Source organism: Leptosomus discolor, chromosome 18 (genome assembly GCF_034619465.1).
Source record: "Leptosomus discolor isolate bLepDis1 chromosome 18, bLepDis1.hap2, whole genome shotgun sequence".
NCBI classification, from domain to species: domain Eukaryota; kingdom Metazoa; phylum Chordata; class Aves; order Leptosomiformes; family Leptosomidae; genus Leptosomus; species Leptosomus discolor.
In genome coordinates this window covers 8,938,348-8,955,762 of record NC_141408.1, presented here as the reverse complement: position 1 = coordinate 8,955,762, position 17,415 = coordinate 8,938,348, and the positions used below count along the sequence as shown (strand labels likewise).

At 49.6% G+C, this 17,415-nt stretch overlaps 1 protein-coding gene across 3 annotated transcripts; it reads left to right on the top strand.

The window, feature by feature from the left end:
• Positions 1-323: 323 nt before the first annotated feature.
• Positions 324-3,682, top strand: RFLNB (refilin B). 3 transcript variants are annotated; one of them, XM_086475353.1, is made up of 4 exons: positions 324-515; positions 627-674; positions 1,950-2,059; positions 3,352-3,682. In XM_086475353.1, the coding sequence occupies exons 1-4, from the start codon at positions 324-326 to the stop codon at positions 3,680-3,682; spliced, it is 681 nt and encodes a 226-aa protein (XP_086331479.1). The 3 variants fall into 3 exon arrangements, with proteins under 3 accessions (XP_086331479.1, XP_086331481.1, XP_086331480.1); XM_086475355.1 differs by lacking the exon at positions 627-674 and having other exon boundaries at positions 324-521; XM_086475354.1 differs by lacking the exon at positions 627-674 and having other exon boundaries at positions 324-524.
• Positions 3,683-17,415: the final 13,733 nt, after the last annotated feature.

Here is a 17,415-nt window from a genome sequence, read left to right as displayed (position 1 = left end):
ATTGGGAGGATGGATGTGGGCGCTGGGAGGATGGGGGCACCGAGAGGATGGATGGGAGCACCGGGAGGATGGATGTGGGCACTGGGAGGATGGGGGCACCGGGAGGATGGATGGGGGAACTGGCGGGATGGATGGGGGCACTGGTGGCACACGGGACGGGGCACTAGGTAGACGAGGGGATCAGGCCCCGCCCCCTGTCTTGTCCCCGCCCCTCCAGAGCCCCCGCCCCGCCCCTCCGCCGCCGGCCCCGCCCCTCCCGCCGCCGCCCGGCCGCAGCCGGCGCAGGGAGCGGAGCGGCGGGATCGGGCCGGGGCGGCTCCGCCATGGTGGGTCGGCTCAGCTTGCGGGAGGTGCCCGACCTCCCGGACATGAGGAAGCGGGGCGACGCGGGGCTCGATAGCCCCGACTCCGGGCTGCCCCCCAGCCCCGGGCCCGCCCCCGCTCCCTGGCTCCTCTCCTCGGGCAGCCCCGACCGCGCCGCGACCAACGGGCTACCGGAGCCCGACCCGCCCGCGGCCGCCGTGGTGAGTACCGGCACCGGCCGCCTCCGCCACCCTTCCTGCCCCGGGGCCGGCGGGACCCTCCTCCCGGGGCCGGCAGCCCGGAGAGGGGCGAGGGACCAGCAGCCCCGGGCAGCCGCCGCCGCTGGTCCCGGTCCCGGTCCCGGTCCCGCCGCGGCGGGTGCTGGGCCCCGCGCCCCGGGGGCTGCCTGCGGCCGGTGGAGCGGAGAAGCCGCTGCTCTTCGGAGCCTGCCGTGATGCATCGCCCCGGGGCGGCTTCTCCTGGGGCTTTCTGCCCCCGGGAGCCGGCGGCGCTCCAGGCCCCGGAGCACCCGCTGAGGCAAGGAGGGTGGAAAACCAGTCCGGCGGTCCTGAGGTTACTGGGGGGGCTGGCAGCGGGGCGGGCAGCGTGCGGACAGGCTGGAAATTGCTGAGCCCCGTTTCCATCCCTTCCACCAACGTCTCCTGCTGCTGTCGTGTCCCTCGACGCACCCCCACCGGGAGGGAGCGCGCTGGGGAACACGTACAGTTCGTACGTTAAGCTGGTTGATAGTACCAGTTTTTTGCAAAATGATTTTTGGATGCTGATGCAGAGCTGTTGGTACAAATACTTTGGAAATGGCAGGTCTAGAGGAAAGATCCCTTTTCTACAGGGGTGCTGCCATGCAACTGGAAAAGGCCGTAGGAGAGCTGTGGGTTGAACAGGAGGGATGCTCGCAGCACCCTCGCCCCTGGATGGTGAAGCACGTGGCTTCAAAAACACCAGCAGGTTGCTTCCCTTCGGGGCCGCTTTGGTTTCCTTCTGGCTGTGGGACGTTGCCAGGCCAGTGTTGGCTCACGGCGCTGCCCGTCCAGGAGAGGAGCACGGCGACGCTCCGTGATTCGCCGCTCGGTGGGAATGAGTTAATCCTTCCCAACAGGTTGTGTGTGAATTAGGTTGGATTTAATGCCTTCAAAGAGCGGCCACGGTGTAGCTGTGGAGCAAGGAGGTTGCTCAGGGTGAGATGCCCTGCAGTAATTTCCTGCTGTGATCTGTCCGTGGCCATATCTGATGAATCCAGCAAGGCGAGCTCTCTCGTAGGTTCCTACGTTAGCTATGAACTGAACGTGAGCTCAGCCAGCGAACGGGCTGTAGCTCTTGCTGCAGAAGCTACGCTGTACCGAGGGGCTGTGTTTCTCTTTCGTTTCCTGGAGTGGCTCCTCTGAAGTAAACTCCCAGAGCTAGGACTTTCCCTTCAAAAAAATACACCTTGACACATCTTTGATGCTGTAGACCAGCATCAGGTCAGACCTGTGGGTGGCACCTGTAGGCATGTCTTGGACTAGCAGATCCTCTTGCATGTAAATGTGAACCTCAACAGCTCTGTACCGAGGGCTAAATGAATGCGTTTTCTCGAGAATGTACTGAATTGTAACATAAAAGGGATTATTTTTGCATTTTTTTTTCAGAATTCCGTGTTCTCCCCCAGCCCTGTTCTCTCCAGCTGCCCTCCAAGATTGTGTCCTTTATCCTTTGGCGAAGGAGTTGAGTTTGACCCTTTACCACCAAAAGAAATAAGGTAAATACTGTGTTGGAGTCATCTAGTTTTGAAGGAGTTAGCATGTAAAGGAGTAGTTAGGCCTTATCGGTGCCGGTGAGTCAAGTTAATTTATTTGCAGAGCTATTGTTCCACGCAGCTGTACATTCCTGGACATTTGTACAGGCTGAAGGAGTGTTCAGCCTCTTCTGGTCCCATGTTTTTTTTTTTTCCAGGAAGACTTTCTGTATTTTACTCTCCTGCTCTTACTTCATTGCACTGCTCCAAAATGTTGCCTTTCAACTGATTAACCAGAAGGTAATCATGAGGGAAGATCTTCAAAGCACCCATCTTTCTAGGGCTGTTTTATTAGGGGAAAGGAATTTTGCTCTCGTAACCTCATGGTTTTATAATAAGCACTTTCTATCTTATCAGCTGTGGCTGGTTGTGTGAACTAAAAGAAAAGTTAGTATTCAGAGAGCACATAATTATTTTTTTTAATGCGCTGCATCACTTCAGAGCCTGTGAATTATTCCTTTGAACATCATGCTTTGCAGTAATGAGAAAGGAAGACTCCCAGTTGATTACTGTGCCAGCAGAGGTAGACTGATACAATCAAACGGAAGCCAAATGCGGGGGAGGGTAGAAAGAGATGGTGCCCTGGTGGGGGGAAGGAACCTGCGCCGTGGCTGGAATTGAAGGTAGTTCGTGCTGTGGAGAAACTAGCACAGAGTTGTCGCAGGGTGAAGGAGATGAAAACTTTCTTTTGCAACCCAGGCACAGAGGGTTTTCTTGCCGGCAAGGTCTGATGTGCAAATTGTAGTATTTTCCTGCCAGTTGAATCTTCAGAAGTTTGCCTTCAGAGAGTGCCCCATGCCAGGAGTGGTAGCAGAGAACTCCTCTGTGACTCTTGGCAGAGGAGAACTGAGAAGATAATGTGTGCTTCCACAGACTTGGCACTCCGAGGAGTTAGGATGCTTATGTGCAAAGCCTAAATGTGGATCTAGGCCTCTGGGTTTAGGCACTGGAGTTTGAAGGAGAACTCAGAACAGAGCTCAGGCTTAAAATGATGGACATGAGGATTAAGATGTTTGGTAGTGCTGGCAGCTGGACAAAATGGTGACAGTGCCGGGCGTGCTGCTAACGTAAGGCTTTTTCCTCTTCCCATAATTGAGCGAGACACCAGCAGGTGGTTTGTGCGTGATGTGGCAGTCCCTGTGTTGAGGTGGCAGGTGTAGGGCTGAGGAGCCATCCCAGTACCCAACGGCTCTGCTTTCTGGAAAATGCAGCCTGCTATTCCAGAGCAGAGCTCCCGCACGTCTCTTGTCTTTCAGATACACGTCCTCGGTTAAATACGACTCGGAGAAGCACTTCATCGACGACATCTATATGCCAGTGGGCTTAAGCGTTTCCTCTTGCAGTCAGACGGTCATCTGTGTCCCAAACTGCACGTGGCGCAACTACAAAACAGAGGTGCGCTTCGAGCCCCGCAACAAGCCCCAGCGTTTCACCAGCACCACCATCGTCTATCCGAAGCACGCCAAGACTGTGTACACCACCACGCTGGATTACAACTGTCGTAAGACCGTGCGGCGGTTCCTCTCCAGCATAGAGCTAGAAACGTCGGAGTACCTTGGGAACGACTGTGTCCTGGAGGGTTGCTGACTGACGGCTGTCTCTCTTGCTCTGATCCATCCCAGTCCCGTCTGTTGTACTGTGCTAACTCTCCACTAGCGAAAGTGGGTACAGACCCTAACTTTCCGGTCAGGCTAAGGGAACCTTACCTGTCGCCACCTCTTTCTCAGCTCTTAATTCCTGCTTTAAGCGTCAGAATGGCCTGAACGCGGTTTTCTGTGGGAACATAACTTAGTAAGGAACTTGTTTCTTCGCCTTTAAAGTCCTGAGTTCCCTCCCCTTCCCTGCAGCGCAGAACCAGGTGAAAATAACGGGAAATATTTTCCCAGAGAAAAAAGACTTGACAGGTAAGAAAGAGTGTGGAGCAGTGCCTGGCAGGTGGAAATCCATTTGACGCTTTGTGGTGATGTGCAAAAACCAGGGTGGTTCACTCTCTTGTAGAGAATCCACCGGGTCATTTGGTTACAGATAGCCAGAGCTGTCATTCGTTTCTGTTTGGATCGTGAGGCTGTTTTCTCTAGAAGAACCATCTCCTGGAAATTGCTAGAAAAAGCTAACAGAAAAAAATCTGGAATTGTGCATTTAACAGATACAAAAATGTTATCCTGTGGCATTCATGTCTGGTTTGAAGGTGTGAGTTGGAAAGAGGAGGAATTCTGAGTAGAGCAGGAGATAAGCTGCTTTTGCAGCTCCAGGCAGCAGAGAAAGGATCAGGTAATTCAAGTTTGTTAGATGAATGGTGCGAGGTATCTTCTGTACTTACGATGACTTCTACAGCGCTGTAGTCTGTGTAACGCGCTAGCATTTGTGTGCGTGTAGTAGGACCTGTAGTGAAGAATATCAGGCCAAAAATTATCCCTGTATTGTAAAGTCGGGCCTTGACAATGTGGTGGTGGAAAAACACCAGTGCCAAGTTTTTACCGACATGGTACTGTCTGCACTAAGGGAGCTGTAACTAGGAAAGCTTCAGAGAATGCGCCGTGTGTGGAAAAGGAGCTGCCAGGATCGGGTGTGAGCTGCTGTCACGGTGGGGCTTGTGAAGAGGCAGATGGTAGTAGTGAAGGACAGACAAGTTTTTACTGCGTAGCAAAATCCACAGCTGTAGCTCTGCTTCCCTGTTGAGCTTCTCATTGCTAAGGTCCGTGTCCTCTCTGGGCTTTGGTTTTCGAGATGTCGGTGGGATGGGGCAGCATTTGCTGAATAACCCCTCCAGTCCCAAGGGCACGATTTAGGGACCAAAGGGAATAACTTCGGCTATGGTGAAAGTCGATCTGGATGTTACATGCGTTGGTTTATAATGTGCTTTGATGAAAAGAAGACCGAGAGGTTTCTTACTTTCCTGAGATGGTTTTTTTAATGTTGACAGAGAGCAGCGTAGTGTGGAGAGCATCTGCTTCTGGGAGTGTGGCTTACGTTGGTGGCTAGTGTGGTGTAGCAGCTCAGAGACACGTGGTAGACTTGATGGAGATGGCTTTGCCGTGTATTCCAAAACTCCTCTGAGGTGTGGGTCACCTTCTGGTGCAGCGTCAGCCCTGGACCTGCTTTTAAAGAGGGCTTGGCTAGCGCCTGGCGAACAATTTCACCCTAACCAAGGATGAAATTTGCCAGTGGTGAGTTAGAAACCAGGGAGCCTGTTCTCGAGATGTACTTAGTGCGTGTTTGTGCAAGTGTGATGAATGGTGTGGAAGTGCACTCTAGTGTGAACTGAAATGATTTGGGAGGCTAAAAATGCAGCAGGAAGGAAGGCTTCAGTTTGTGTGGTTTGGGGTGGGGTTGTTTTGTTTTTTTTTTTTGTTTAATTATTATTTATTAGCTCGGAACAGAATGTCCTCGATCTAAGCCAGATCCTAAAAATCCCAGGGTGACAGAGGGTGCCAAAGCCAGGTAGGCATTGCTCCAGAGTTGTTAAGAGCAGCGTGGTCTTCTCATGAAACATGGGGGTTTCAGACCACAGAACTTAGGAGGTGTGTCTTGAATACATGTTGCATTTCTCCCCTAAACATTGCCCCGATACATACTTGTTGTGTAACAGAAGGCACAGCTCGGCCCCCAAGTGTGTGGGGTTTCAAATGGACAGAACTCTTCTTTGGGAAAGCTGTTGCATCGTTGCTCGCTTCGCAGTTTCATGTACCTTGCTCCTGAAACATCTGGTGCTGGACACTGTTGGACACAGGACGCTGGAAGAACACGGACCCTGGGTTGCTCCGACCACGCTCTTCCAACAAATTCATTTGCAGGAGATCTAAGAGAAGATTATCTTAAGTTGTAATCGTTAATTGTCCCTAGTTAGAAATTAAATGACCCTTACACTATGGTTTTAGGATAAAGCACCTGATTTTTATAAAGCAAACAAACTTAATTATGTACCTCTTAAAAGTATTTTAATTGGTAGAGATGCCTTTTAAATTATTTATGTTCCAACATTTGCAAAGCTCTGATTAGCTCTGTGCAAGTGTTCTGATGTCTGTGACGTTTCCCACCCCCCTTTTTAATTTTCAATTTGTCTTTTACTTTATCGATAATAAATGATCTGAAAACTGTCAGAAGTCTCTTTATTTCCATTCAAAGCTTTTCAGTGTTTATTATGGTATTTACTTAGAAATAAATACATAATATATCCTCCAAATCCCAGCTCCCCTCTTGTTTCTCTTGTGTCATCTGTTGCTGCTGTTTACGTATTCCAGGAAGGCGTTTCCCATATAAAACTGTCTGTATTAAAAAAAAAAACCAAAACCACGACACCAAATGTTGTGGTTTTATCAGTTTAGTAAGACATTGAAAAAGTGCCTCGAAGACAGCTGAAAATCCTCTCCAGTAAGTATTTGAGACGTTCATCTGGTATAGTTTTATTTTTAAAGAGTTTCTGGTATGGATTTCAGCGTATCCTACAAGTGAAGCACTTAATCCTCTTCAGATATAACACGTATTTAACCAGACAGGAATTTCTTTTTAATTTTGGTTAAAAAAAGTAGGTGCTCAAATGCTACATTAGTAAATACAGCATAAAATAAGACTAGAATGTGTTATCCATTAAACTTTGTAAAAGCAAAATAGATGGTTACAAACTATAGTTCTGAGAGAATCGCGGTGGTGTTTTTCTGGATGCTTAATCTGCTCTTTAAACCTTTCTGAATTTGCAGGCGTGCTGATATTTTTTAGTATCTCTAGCAGAGTAAAGTGGATGGAATTGCACATCAGTTAATTCATAATGGGATATTTTGCTTACTTTTATTGTTCATCTGGTTATCTGCTTGCAAAAGCTCTAGATTTGCATGTTATGACATTATTGGAATCTAGGGAGCTTTGAAGCTGTTCTGAAGCATGCTGCTGCTCTTGCAAAAGTCTGTGCAAGCATTTGAGTATCATGCAGTGTTTAAAGTATTAAACAGGAGAAAAGGCATATATAAACATTAATTGCTGTAGAAAAGACAGTCCATTTGAAGAGCCATTAAGAAAAAGCTTTAAAAATCAGAACAGTATCTTTCAGGAAGGCTTCAGGAAAAACTTTCTGTCCTTTCAGATACACCATGTAGCTTCCAAATACTTCCTTTAGCGTGGCCTGGGCTGTTTTCCTTTAATGTTGTGGTAACACTGCATGAAAGATGTTCCTTTATCAGGAGCAGTTGATGTAGGGGAGGACGAGGCAGCCTGATTGACAGGGTTTTTAATTCATCCTGTCCAAACGGGCTTCTAGTTAGTACATACCATGACAAGGATAACCCCATTGCTATAGATGTGCCCCATTTTCCTCCTATATATGCTGTGCTTCTCCAGAATGTCGAATCTGAGGGTCTGATACAGTGAACTTTCACAACAAAGTAAAATACTGAATTCAGGATTCCGATCCTGATTTTGCAGCTCACTCAGTTTCAAGCACTGGGTAAGTTTGTGTGCCTGCAAACCATTTTAGCCTCCGAACAAGGTATCGGGTCATTCAGCTGCCCACGCTCGGTTTCCCCATCTGCCACAAGGGCTCTGCTTGCTGGTTTCAGGACCAGCAATTCACGATGTGAATACCTGAAAAGCTCAGGTGTAATGCAGCGAGCATTGCTTTGAAATAAACTAACAGCAGTAACCAGGACAAACAGGCAGTATGGAGCTGCATCCGTATTTTAACTAACAGGTTGTCTTGTTTTTAAAATACAAATGTCCTGTTCTCCACACAGATGCAAGACAGGGAGTAATCAGTAGAAAGCGAGAGAACTTGTTGAGGATTTTGGTTGATACCACTGGTTGCAGCTTGGATACTGTGCTAGCTCGTTCAGCGTTCACGACCAGTTCACACTTGCTCCTCTGGAGAACAGCTGGAGCAGTTCTCCTTACATACTGTGTGATCGCTGCTTGTGCACGACGCCCTGCGATGAAGTAATGGAGAATCCCTGGCAGTTGGGCACGGCTCAGGGGGCAGGTGTTGTTGGATATACAATTCGTACCGTTTCCTTCTGTTCATCTTATAGATACGCAGCCTTTCTGCCTCTGCTACGGGATCTTCAAGAACCCCGTCCCACCGAAGGCTGTTGTTAAGTTGGGCAGAAAGACCTTGATCTGTTTGACTAGGGTCCAAAGTGGTGGAAGTTGATACTACAACCTTGTTTGTTTCTGCATCCTTCTGCTTTTCTTCTGTGTTATTTTGGGCTGAGTCAGGGTTCCTCCCAGGACTTGGGATTTCAAGCAACGGCCGGGAGCAGGCCTGCTGCTTTCTGGTTTTGTGGTGGTGTTTATCTGTTAAAAGGATAAACGCTGTTAGCAAAAATGTATGCATTGCCTCTGAGGCTTTCCTGCTAATTTCATAAAGAGGATGATGAGACAACTGCTTGCTGTGCCTTTATGTGCCCATTAATAAGAAACCAAATTTATAACAAAATATTAATGGCCTAAAAATCTTAGTGGGAAATACATATTTATCTGACTGGCTAACGTAATGATTCTTACACCTGTAAAATGTATTTATTGAGGCTGTTAATGCGTTAATAGCACTTCTACGCTGGCATCAAGTTCACCGTGCTTGCCTAACTCAACTGAGGCAGGAAATTGATTGCGGATTTTTTTTTTTAAGCTGTTACCCATTAATACTGCCAGCAACGTGATTTTTTTTTTTTTTAATAGTACAATTTCTGGAAACTTTCAGGCACCTTTTGTACTAAGATATTGGAAGTGAATGGCTGTTCCTTTACATGGAAGATTTTTTTTAAATTAACCTCCCCTTTCTGTAGCTGTAACAGCAACTCAACCCCACTGATGGGAAGTTAGATCAGTGCCGTGACTCATGTCCATGGAATGGCGAATATTTAAACAACTATACTGTAGCTTACCAAGAGAAAACCACTGAATATTTACAGCATCCCAAATCTCAGGCGGTTTAGGCTATTTCCTACTTCGGGACAGATGTCTTATGCCTCCTACTGGTTATGCTGTGTAGTTACATGTACTCAATCTTTTTCCTTTTTTTTTGGACAGATTTGTGGCTATGTATGAAACTACATGTATAAACAGGCTACAGGTTCAGCGAAAGGTTTCGAGGTGCCATAGATGATTTCCTAGGGAAGGTTTTTTTGTCTCTCCACAGCAGTTGTCCTGCAGGATGGAGGGAGAGCTGAGCACCTCCGGCTGACACGGACTCCGAGCTGCCTTCCTGCCGGTACACACGCTCCGGTGTCAACTGCACAAACACACAATATGGCACAGCAGTCACGTACCAGCCTGGTGCACACGTGGCTTCGCCAGACGACCCCCTTCCCTCCCCAGGCCTGCCCAGACCCTGCATGGGGTGTTTTGGGGCAGCTGCGAGGAGCGTGGTGGCTTTGGCGGGGACGGTGGCCCTCACCCACGCCTGCTGCACGGCCAGCCCAGCTCACCTGCCCGCATGGTGGTGGTGGTGGTGGCGGCGGCGGCAATCCTGCGTGGCAGCTGCTGCTGCTTCTTTCTCCGTGGTGGCTTCGTGCCGGGGGCCTGTGGTGGAGATGGGCAAGGGCAGCCCCTTGCCCCCTGCCGCCTGCCCGTGCTGCTCTCCTGCCTGTGGGGCCCTGCAGCAGGCCTGGCATGGCCCCCCATGGCCGCCCTTGAGCCTGGCAGGGAGTAAGGGAAGGAAGGTCAGCAGCCCTGGTGCAGCCTCGCTCCTTATCTGTGATCCCCTCTCCATCTTCCGCCTCCTCAGTGCCTTCCGCCTCCTCAGTGCCTTGCCCCTCCATCTCCCCTCAGGTTTTGCCCTCCATCTCCTCTCCGCTCAGTCCCTTCCCCCTCCACCTCCCCTCGGGTTTTGCCCTCCCTCTCCATCTCCTCTCTTCCCTTCCACCTCAACTTCCCCCTTCACCTCTCCTCCCTGCAACACCTTCCCCTCCATCTCACCTTCCCCCTTCACCTCTCCTCTCCTCAGCACCTTCCCCTCCATCTCGCCGCTGCCTTCCCTTTCTCCTCCACTCCCCTCAGCACCCACCCTTCAGCGAGGTCTCCAGGGCAGCCATGGCGCAGCGGCAAGCCTGGGCCTGCCTACTTGGCCAAGAGCCCAGCGCCATTGCCCTGTGTAAACAACCCTGTCCAGCACAGGTTTCCTTCCCTGTGCCCCTCTGCATGTGTAGGTACTGGGGCTTGCCCGAGGTAATACTTTCTGGTGTGGCCATATTGGCTTGTCCAAGGTAGTACAGCCCTGGCAGCAGGTGAAGTATTGCAGGGCTGCCGGGTTTGCAGCATAGTGCTGCTGCAGAGGGAAAAATCAAGCCTGACTCTATGGCAGGGAGACCAGCTATCAGAGTCCTTTCCACCCCTTTGTAGTGCCTCAGCCCGGTAAATGAAGGTGCTGAGGGAAACTCCCCTCTCCCTTCCCTCCCCTCTGCCTTTGCTTCCATCAGAGCAGCGAAGGTTCACGTGAAACAGCTTCTGAGGTAGCAAGAAATCTCCAGAGGGTTTTGGGGCTGGTGCGATCCACAGATCCCTGCCCTTGCTGCTGTGTTGTGGTGGTGAGCCTCTTAATAGCCTCACCAGCAAAGGACATTAGTGCATCTCCTTCAGAGGTGAGCCTGGACAAAAAATATTCGCAACAGTTGGTGAAGCAATGCACAGCTTATTTGTCATTCTCTCCCTGGAAATAACATCAGGTTTAATCCTGGTTTGGTTGCTTTTTCCCCCTCCCTGCCTGACTCTTTCTTTCTCTCCTTCTGATCTATTTAGATGAGAAATTTGGCAGACGCCCGCGGTTGCATTCAGACAGGTTGTGATGAAATCAGGCTCCCGGGAGGCTGCTCCCACGGCGGATCCCCGGGGCTGCAGGCAGCACTTCTCCGACTGCCGCTAATGGTCTGATTTCAAAGTGTCAACAGCAGGGGTTTCACAGTGATGGTTATTACTAACACTGTACAGCAGCCAGCAGGTCTCCAAAGCCTGCGTGTGGATGAAAGGGATGGTGACACGGGGCAAAAAGGCAAGGAAAATGGCAACAGCAGTGATGGGATGTAAATAATTCATCCAGACTGAAAAGTGAGTATAGTATTTTTGGAGAAGAGCTGAAGGAAGGGGATTACTTGTAGCTAGTGGTGGCTGTCATTAATTTTATTATGATAAACCCTGACTTGCCAGCCAAAATTAGAGCCCAGTGGTAGAGGCTGGCCCGAGCTACACACAAAGAAAATAATCTTCTGACAGCTTCTCCCTGGAGTACCAGGATGGGTAGGACCAACATTCACCTGGTTAACCTGCCCCTTCTGCTGCTGCAGTCGGCTGGGTAGTGAGGCGGTCCCCAGCAGCAGATAATTTTGTTCTGAAGGGGCATCATCCCCAGGCAAATCCCTTACCTTCTCACTGCTTTCTGTCACTTTTGTCCCCCTTTTTTGTTTAGACTGAGAGTCTCAGTCTCTGTCGTGACCAGCGCAGCTCATCTCGGTGGATGTTCTACCTGCAATTTGCAGTAAAAATACTAAGAACAAACTTTTCCACAATCCCCTGAAGGTTTCACTGCATCTTGGAGGCACATACAGTTTGAAAATAAACGTATCATGAATTCATGAAATGGAAGTCCAATTCGTAAACCCTTGCCAGGAAGGGTAATTGCATTCAAGCAGTAGATCTAATCTATATGTGTGGGGATTGTTAGATTTGTCTTTCAATTTCCTTGAATATGCCTACTGCCCTCTTTAATTTTCACTTGAGTGTAAAATGAAGTAAAGGTACGGTTGTATTTGCTTCCTTTGGTGAGGGGTGTTATGATGACCCCTAATTCAGTATAAAATCTAGGTAATGCAACAGGCAGGTGCTTCTGAGAGGAGATTTGTGAACACGCCCTACATCCTGACTGGAAAAATTAGTAATTTTATAAGCAATTATATAGATCTGGTGACATAAGGAAGGAAACTTGCAAGTCTTAAATTCAAAGCCCAGCCTAAGCTGGTGTCAGAAAGTGAATTGTCACAGTTGTAGTGTATATGTTTATGTGTATTTTTATCAGGACACCAAAGTAATGCCTAAATCTATGTAACCCATGGCTGCTGGGTTCTAACTTATATGGCTTTTCTTTGGAGGGGGTGGGGGGTGGGGGGGATGTTCTTGGTGCACATTTTGGCTTCAAATGCAACTACACTGAGAAACTCCTCTAGATTTCCCAGTGGAACCAGTTCACTTCAAAATGTGCGTAATTTTCCTGTCCCACAGATGCACTGAAACTGCATGTAGACCTACTGCACTGGGCTGCTAAGGAAGTCTTCTTGTGAAATGCTATAGTTGATGCTGTAGGCTTACCTTGGACAAGGAAAAGAGAATTAGACCTGAGACTTGTTCGTGCAAGGAAAAAGAGCAGTGGATCAGAATGGGGAGTTTATCTTTAAAACAGGTAAAAAAGCAGCTTAACTTGCTATGAAGCATCAGTATTCTTTAAATGCTTCTCTTGTCTTACACATTCTCAAGCAGGTGTGCTCTATAGGCAAGTTGGGGTTTTTTTTGTTCAGATTAGGGACTGAATCATTGACCTTTTTATTGAGGAACAGTAATTACAGGGACGAATAAAAATCAAATCAAATCACTGAGGACCAAATAGTAGAGGATTGCAATCAGAGTAACAGCTTGGAGAAAAATCCTGGCCTTCTTGCTGTGAATTGTAAAGCAGCTAGACAGAGCTGGAGCGGCCAGGGTGATGGGAAGGGCGTGCCAAACATCTCTGACTGTGGCAGCTCCTTGCCAGTTGTCAGCCTGTGTCCCTAGGAAATGGTCTTTCAGAGATAAGCAGCCAGCCAGTTTGGCTGTTGGTTATTCTAAGTGTTTAAAATTGCTCATAATTAATACTCTTATTATTATTTGTATATTAAAACATTACTTGTCCATCTCAAATTCTTGTGTCAAATGCTGGACAGATAGACGACAAGAATCCTTACCCGCAGGAACCTCTGATCTAACCAGAAACAGCAGCCGAACTGTGGAAAGCAGACCAGCAGCGCAACGCCTCAGCTCTGATTGCCCGGCAGCACACGGCTGAGAACGGGAGCCCAGACCCCTGCTTACCAGTCCAGTGTCCAAACTGGGAATCATGTCCTGTAGCACTCCAGGATAGTTACAGTTAGGATTGCTGTGCTGTACAGTAGGGCTGCTTTAAGGCGTCTGTAGTTCTTCTGGAGGACACCGTCATGCCCACGGGTTTAGCGTCCCTCTGAAAACGGTGGTCTTTATTTTTCATTTCTTGAGAAATGTGCCTGTCCGAGGGCGACACAGAAAGGCTCCTCCAAGCGTGCGGTTACGTGCTGTGCCGTGCTGAAAGGAGACTGGATCGGCCTGGGGCATCTGCGGTGCAACTGTCAGCGTCGCGGAGCGGCCTGCAGGAGAAGGTTGCTATCCGTTACAGTCCTTGTCGTGTGTATGTGTAAGACCTCTGGCAGCTGTGATCTGGTGAATAATTCAGTGAAACCTGTCATTGATAAAAGAGAGATTTTGAAGGGTTCTTCGGGTGGAATTGGAAGTGCCTGCTTTCTGAGAAACGAGTATATTAAAAATCAACTTCAAGCTACCAAGATAAAACTCATATTTAGCCTTTTTAAATTTTTAATGTAATCTCATATTTATTCTCTGTGACTTCCAGCTATCAAGGCCCAGCCTTGCAGTTGGACTCTGAAGCATCTGTGGGGATCCTGACGAGCAAATTCCACAGCAGAAGGGACACAGGCTCTGAGATGCATTTGTTTCCTGTGCTTATTGCTCCTGCCAGTACAGCTGGTTAAATAAGGTAATTTATCTTTTTCCTGAAGTTGGCTGAACCGTGTGCTTAATTTATTTATATTATTGACTGTGTGGAGGACTGCCCTGCTGCGAAATGTCATCTTCAAGTGCTTTCTTCCACAAAAACACAGACTCTGTATTAATGCAAACACTGCTCCTCTAATGTATTTTTCAACACTTGCCTAAACCAAAAAGCAAAAATATATACTCAGACTTGAACTCGATTTGACTAAAAGGTGGCTTAGGGTCCCTAAGCTTGTCCTGTGAGGTCTCGTGGATGTGTGGAAGTGATGGGGCTCGCACGGCCACCAGGTTTCTCAAGAGCAGGCTCTGAACAGGCAGTAAAAGCACAGGCTGCGGATTTCTTTTCCTTTCTCTCCCTCCCTTCCTGTCACATGGCAAATTTACTCAGTGCGTACACTGGACATTTAGCCAGTAATGAGCCCTAATTTCTCTATTCACAGGCTAGTGCAAAGGAATAATTGTTTTCCTGTTATTTTCTCTTGGCTCACTGTATGATCCCAGGCTGTCACCTCACCAAGTGCTTTGCTCCCCGCTCCCCACCCTCCCTGTGCTGCATGGGACAGTCATTAGCACTCGTGCAGCTCTGCAAAATGCAAAGCAAGACGTGTCTGATTCTGATGAAGCCTGAGGGAGCAGGCTACAAGCAACTGTTGAAAGCAGAAGAAAAGCCACACCAGCCCCTTGGTCCCTCACTCGCTGTACAGTGGGTTGGTTGAAGCAGGTTGGGTCCACGTTGGGTCCACGTTGGGTCCACGTTGGGTCCACGCTGTACCTGCTTTGCAACCCTTCCTGCAGACTGAGCTTCTACTGCCATGAGCAGCCTGTCCGCAGCAGCCCTGGGAGGAATAGCTTTATTGTAAAAAAAACGAGACCAGATTTTGCTGCTGATCCCAGGCAACCTTCAGTAGCTGGTGTCTGTTACTAGGACCACTCTGCAGATTTGGGCCCTTAGTTTTTAAAAGCTATGAGCTCCCTGCAGTTGTCCCTGTCCCAGCAGGTCACCTTGCCTCACTACGGGGTGCTCCTGTTTGGAATTATTTTGGTTTTCCCCTGCAAAATCAATTATTGTGGTGGGGCTGTTTCTTGCTGTGATTTTTGTTTTGTTTTGTTTTGTTTTGTTTCTTAGGGTTGGGGTTTTTGCTTTGGGGTTTGGGGTTTTTGGTTGGTTGTTATTGTTCTGGGGTTTTTTTGGTTTGGGGTTTGGGTTTTTTTTTTGGTTTGCGGGGGTGTTTTGTTTGGGTGGGTTTGTGGGATTTTTTATTTTGGGTTTGCTTTTTTGTTGCTTTGGGGCTTTTTTGGGTTTTAGGGGCTCATTTTGTTTGGGTGGGTTTGTGGTTTTCCATTGTTTTGGGTTTGGGGATTTTTGCCATTTGAGGGTTTTTTTGGTTTTTTTTCAGGGGGTTTGGGTGGGTTTGTGCTACTGGCTTTCCTTCTTTGTAGTTTGGAGAGGTTTTGGGGGGCGTTTGTTTTATTTAGATGGGGTTTTTTGCTTGTTTGTTTCAGGTTTGGGTTTTTTGTTGTTGTTTTGGCTTTTTTTGTTGTTTTAGGTTTTTTTGTTCTTTTGAGTGGGTTTTTTTTAGGGACTTGGGGTGTTTTGTTGGGGTGGGTTTGTGTTTTGGTTTTCTCTGTTTTGTTTTGGAGTCATTTTGGGTGATTTTTTTGTTTGTTTGTTTGTTTGGGTTTCTTTTTGCTACCGGCTTTCCTCCTTTGTAGTTTGGGTCGGTTTGCGGAGTTTTTTTAGTGTGTTTTCACTCTGCTTTGGGGCTCCGGGCCGCGGCCCTCCGGTCGCACCACACACCTGGGCGCTACCCCGCAGCCCTGCCGGGCCGCCCCGCTCCGAACCCCGCCGCTCCGGGCCGGGCTTTGGCGGCAGCCGGCGCTGGCGGGGCGGGTGCGACGCGGCGCCGCCAGGGGGTGCCCGGGCCCGCGGGGGGCGCCGGGGGGGCGGCGGCGGCGGCGCCGGGGCTGGTGGCGGCGGCGGCGGCGCAGGTGCGCTCCGTTTCCGTGTTGTCCCGGGAAGGGGACGGGGAGGGGGGGGGAGCGGCTCCGTGCCGCGTCCCAGCGTGGCCCGTGGCGGAGACGGCGGCGAGGTTTGCCGGGGCGGCGGGGCCGGGCCGGGCCGGAGGGCAGGTGGGTGCGCGGGGAGGAGGCCGCGGCGGGGGGAGCGGGCGGTGCAGCTCGCTGCCGGGAGGTCGTACGGGCGCTTCGAGCGGAGTTTGAAGCAGAGTTTTAGGTGTTGGTACGTACAGGCTGCCCGGATACCTGCAGGGAAACCGCTGTGTCCGGGGCCCGTGGGGTACGGCCCCTTCCCCTGGCGAGCTGGGGCAAAGGAGCAACTTTTGGGGGGGGGGGGGCTGAGGCACCCAGACCCAGAGCTCCACAGGTGAGAGAGTCTTACCTAAAACGGTGCTGAAAGCAGTCCAGAAACGCAGCGAGGTGAGCTGCGCAGGTGGAATTCAGCCTCCTGAAGGTAACCGAATGTGACAGAGGTGGGGGGGGGGAACAAGCCAGAAGTGGGAGGCTGAATCCATCGAAAAATTATCAGCCCCGATAAGCTTTTGCAAGCTGTTGGGCTTGTGCATGTCATGCTGTTTGCATGGTGGGAGCAGCCACGTGCATCCCGTGGAGGATGGATTGCCGTGGTTTTTTCAGGCGCTCTGACACTGGGTGATGGATGCAGTTGTATGTGCAAGTAAGAATGACATGCAGTGTCCACCCCCAGGGTTTTCAGTCTGCTGCAGCTTGGGTCAGGTACTCCCCAGTGTCTGGTCAAAATCCATGGCTTTCTTTTTGCTCATACCGACAATGTTCAGGGTGATCGAGGTCTTGGAGTAACTGCTGGCTGTGCTTATGTGTTGTTCAAAGGCTACCTAGGATGCCTAAAACCAATGTTACAGCTTAAGGATGCTGAGAAAGGCTGTTTCATCCTCCAGATACGATGGCAGGCCTGTGGCTCGGCGCCATGCTGGATAGCAAGTTTTTGGCAAGGCCTGGGGTCAGGCTGCTCGACAGAGTTTCTGCACCGGCCATGAACTGTGCTTTTCCTGGTTCACTTGAGGTTACTCACGAAATAGGCTGGCATGCGGTTCTCTTGCAAGGGATTCCTTGACAAACCCTGGCCCGTGCTCAGCACTTCCCTGCTGTGTCCAATTCTTTCTAAGAAACTTGATGCTTCTCTGGAGGCTGGGAGGTGCTGATTCCACCCTGCCAGCCTCCAGCCGCAGAAGGCCTCCTGAGCTTTTTAGCATATCAGAATAGTGAAATGATTCCCTCTAATTGGCCATTTAGATGCTAATTTGCTTCTCCTAGGCCTATGCCAGATCAACCTGCCCCAAAACGTGAGTCAGAAAGAGCCTGCTGTCTTCATGAATTATTCACGTTGCACAACGCACCTGCCTGGCTGGGGATCAGAAGGAAATAGGGCCAAAGTCTGATAAATAAAGATACACCTTGGCAGGTGGAACAGTGCTGGCTTTCCTCCCCAGCATCGTAGGGTGCTGGGGAGCCAGAAGACTGCTTTGCTTGGGCAAAAACTGGTTCTTTATAGCTTA

Coding starts and splice junctions, on each gene's coding strand:
- RFLNB (XM_086475353.1), top strand. CDS start 324: ATGGTGGGTCGGCTCAGCTTGCGGGAGGTGCCCGACCTCCCGGACATG. Junction 675..1,949: donor GTCCCGGTCCCGGTCCCGCC/GCGGCGGGTGCT, acceptor TTTTTTTTTCAG/AATTCCGTGTTCTCCCCCAG. Junction 2,060..3,351: donor TTACCACCAAAAGAAATAAG/GTAAATACTGTG, acceptor CTTGTCTTTCAG/ATACACGTCCTCGGTTAAAT.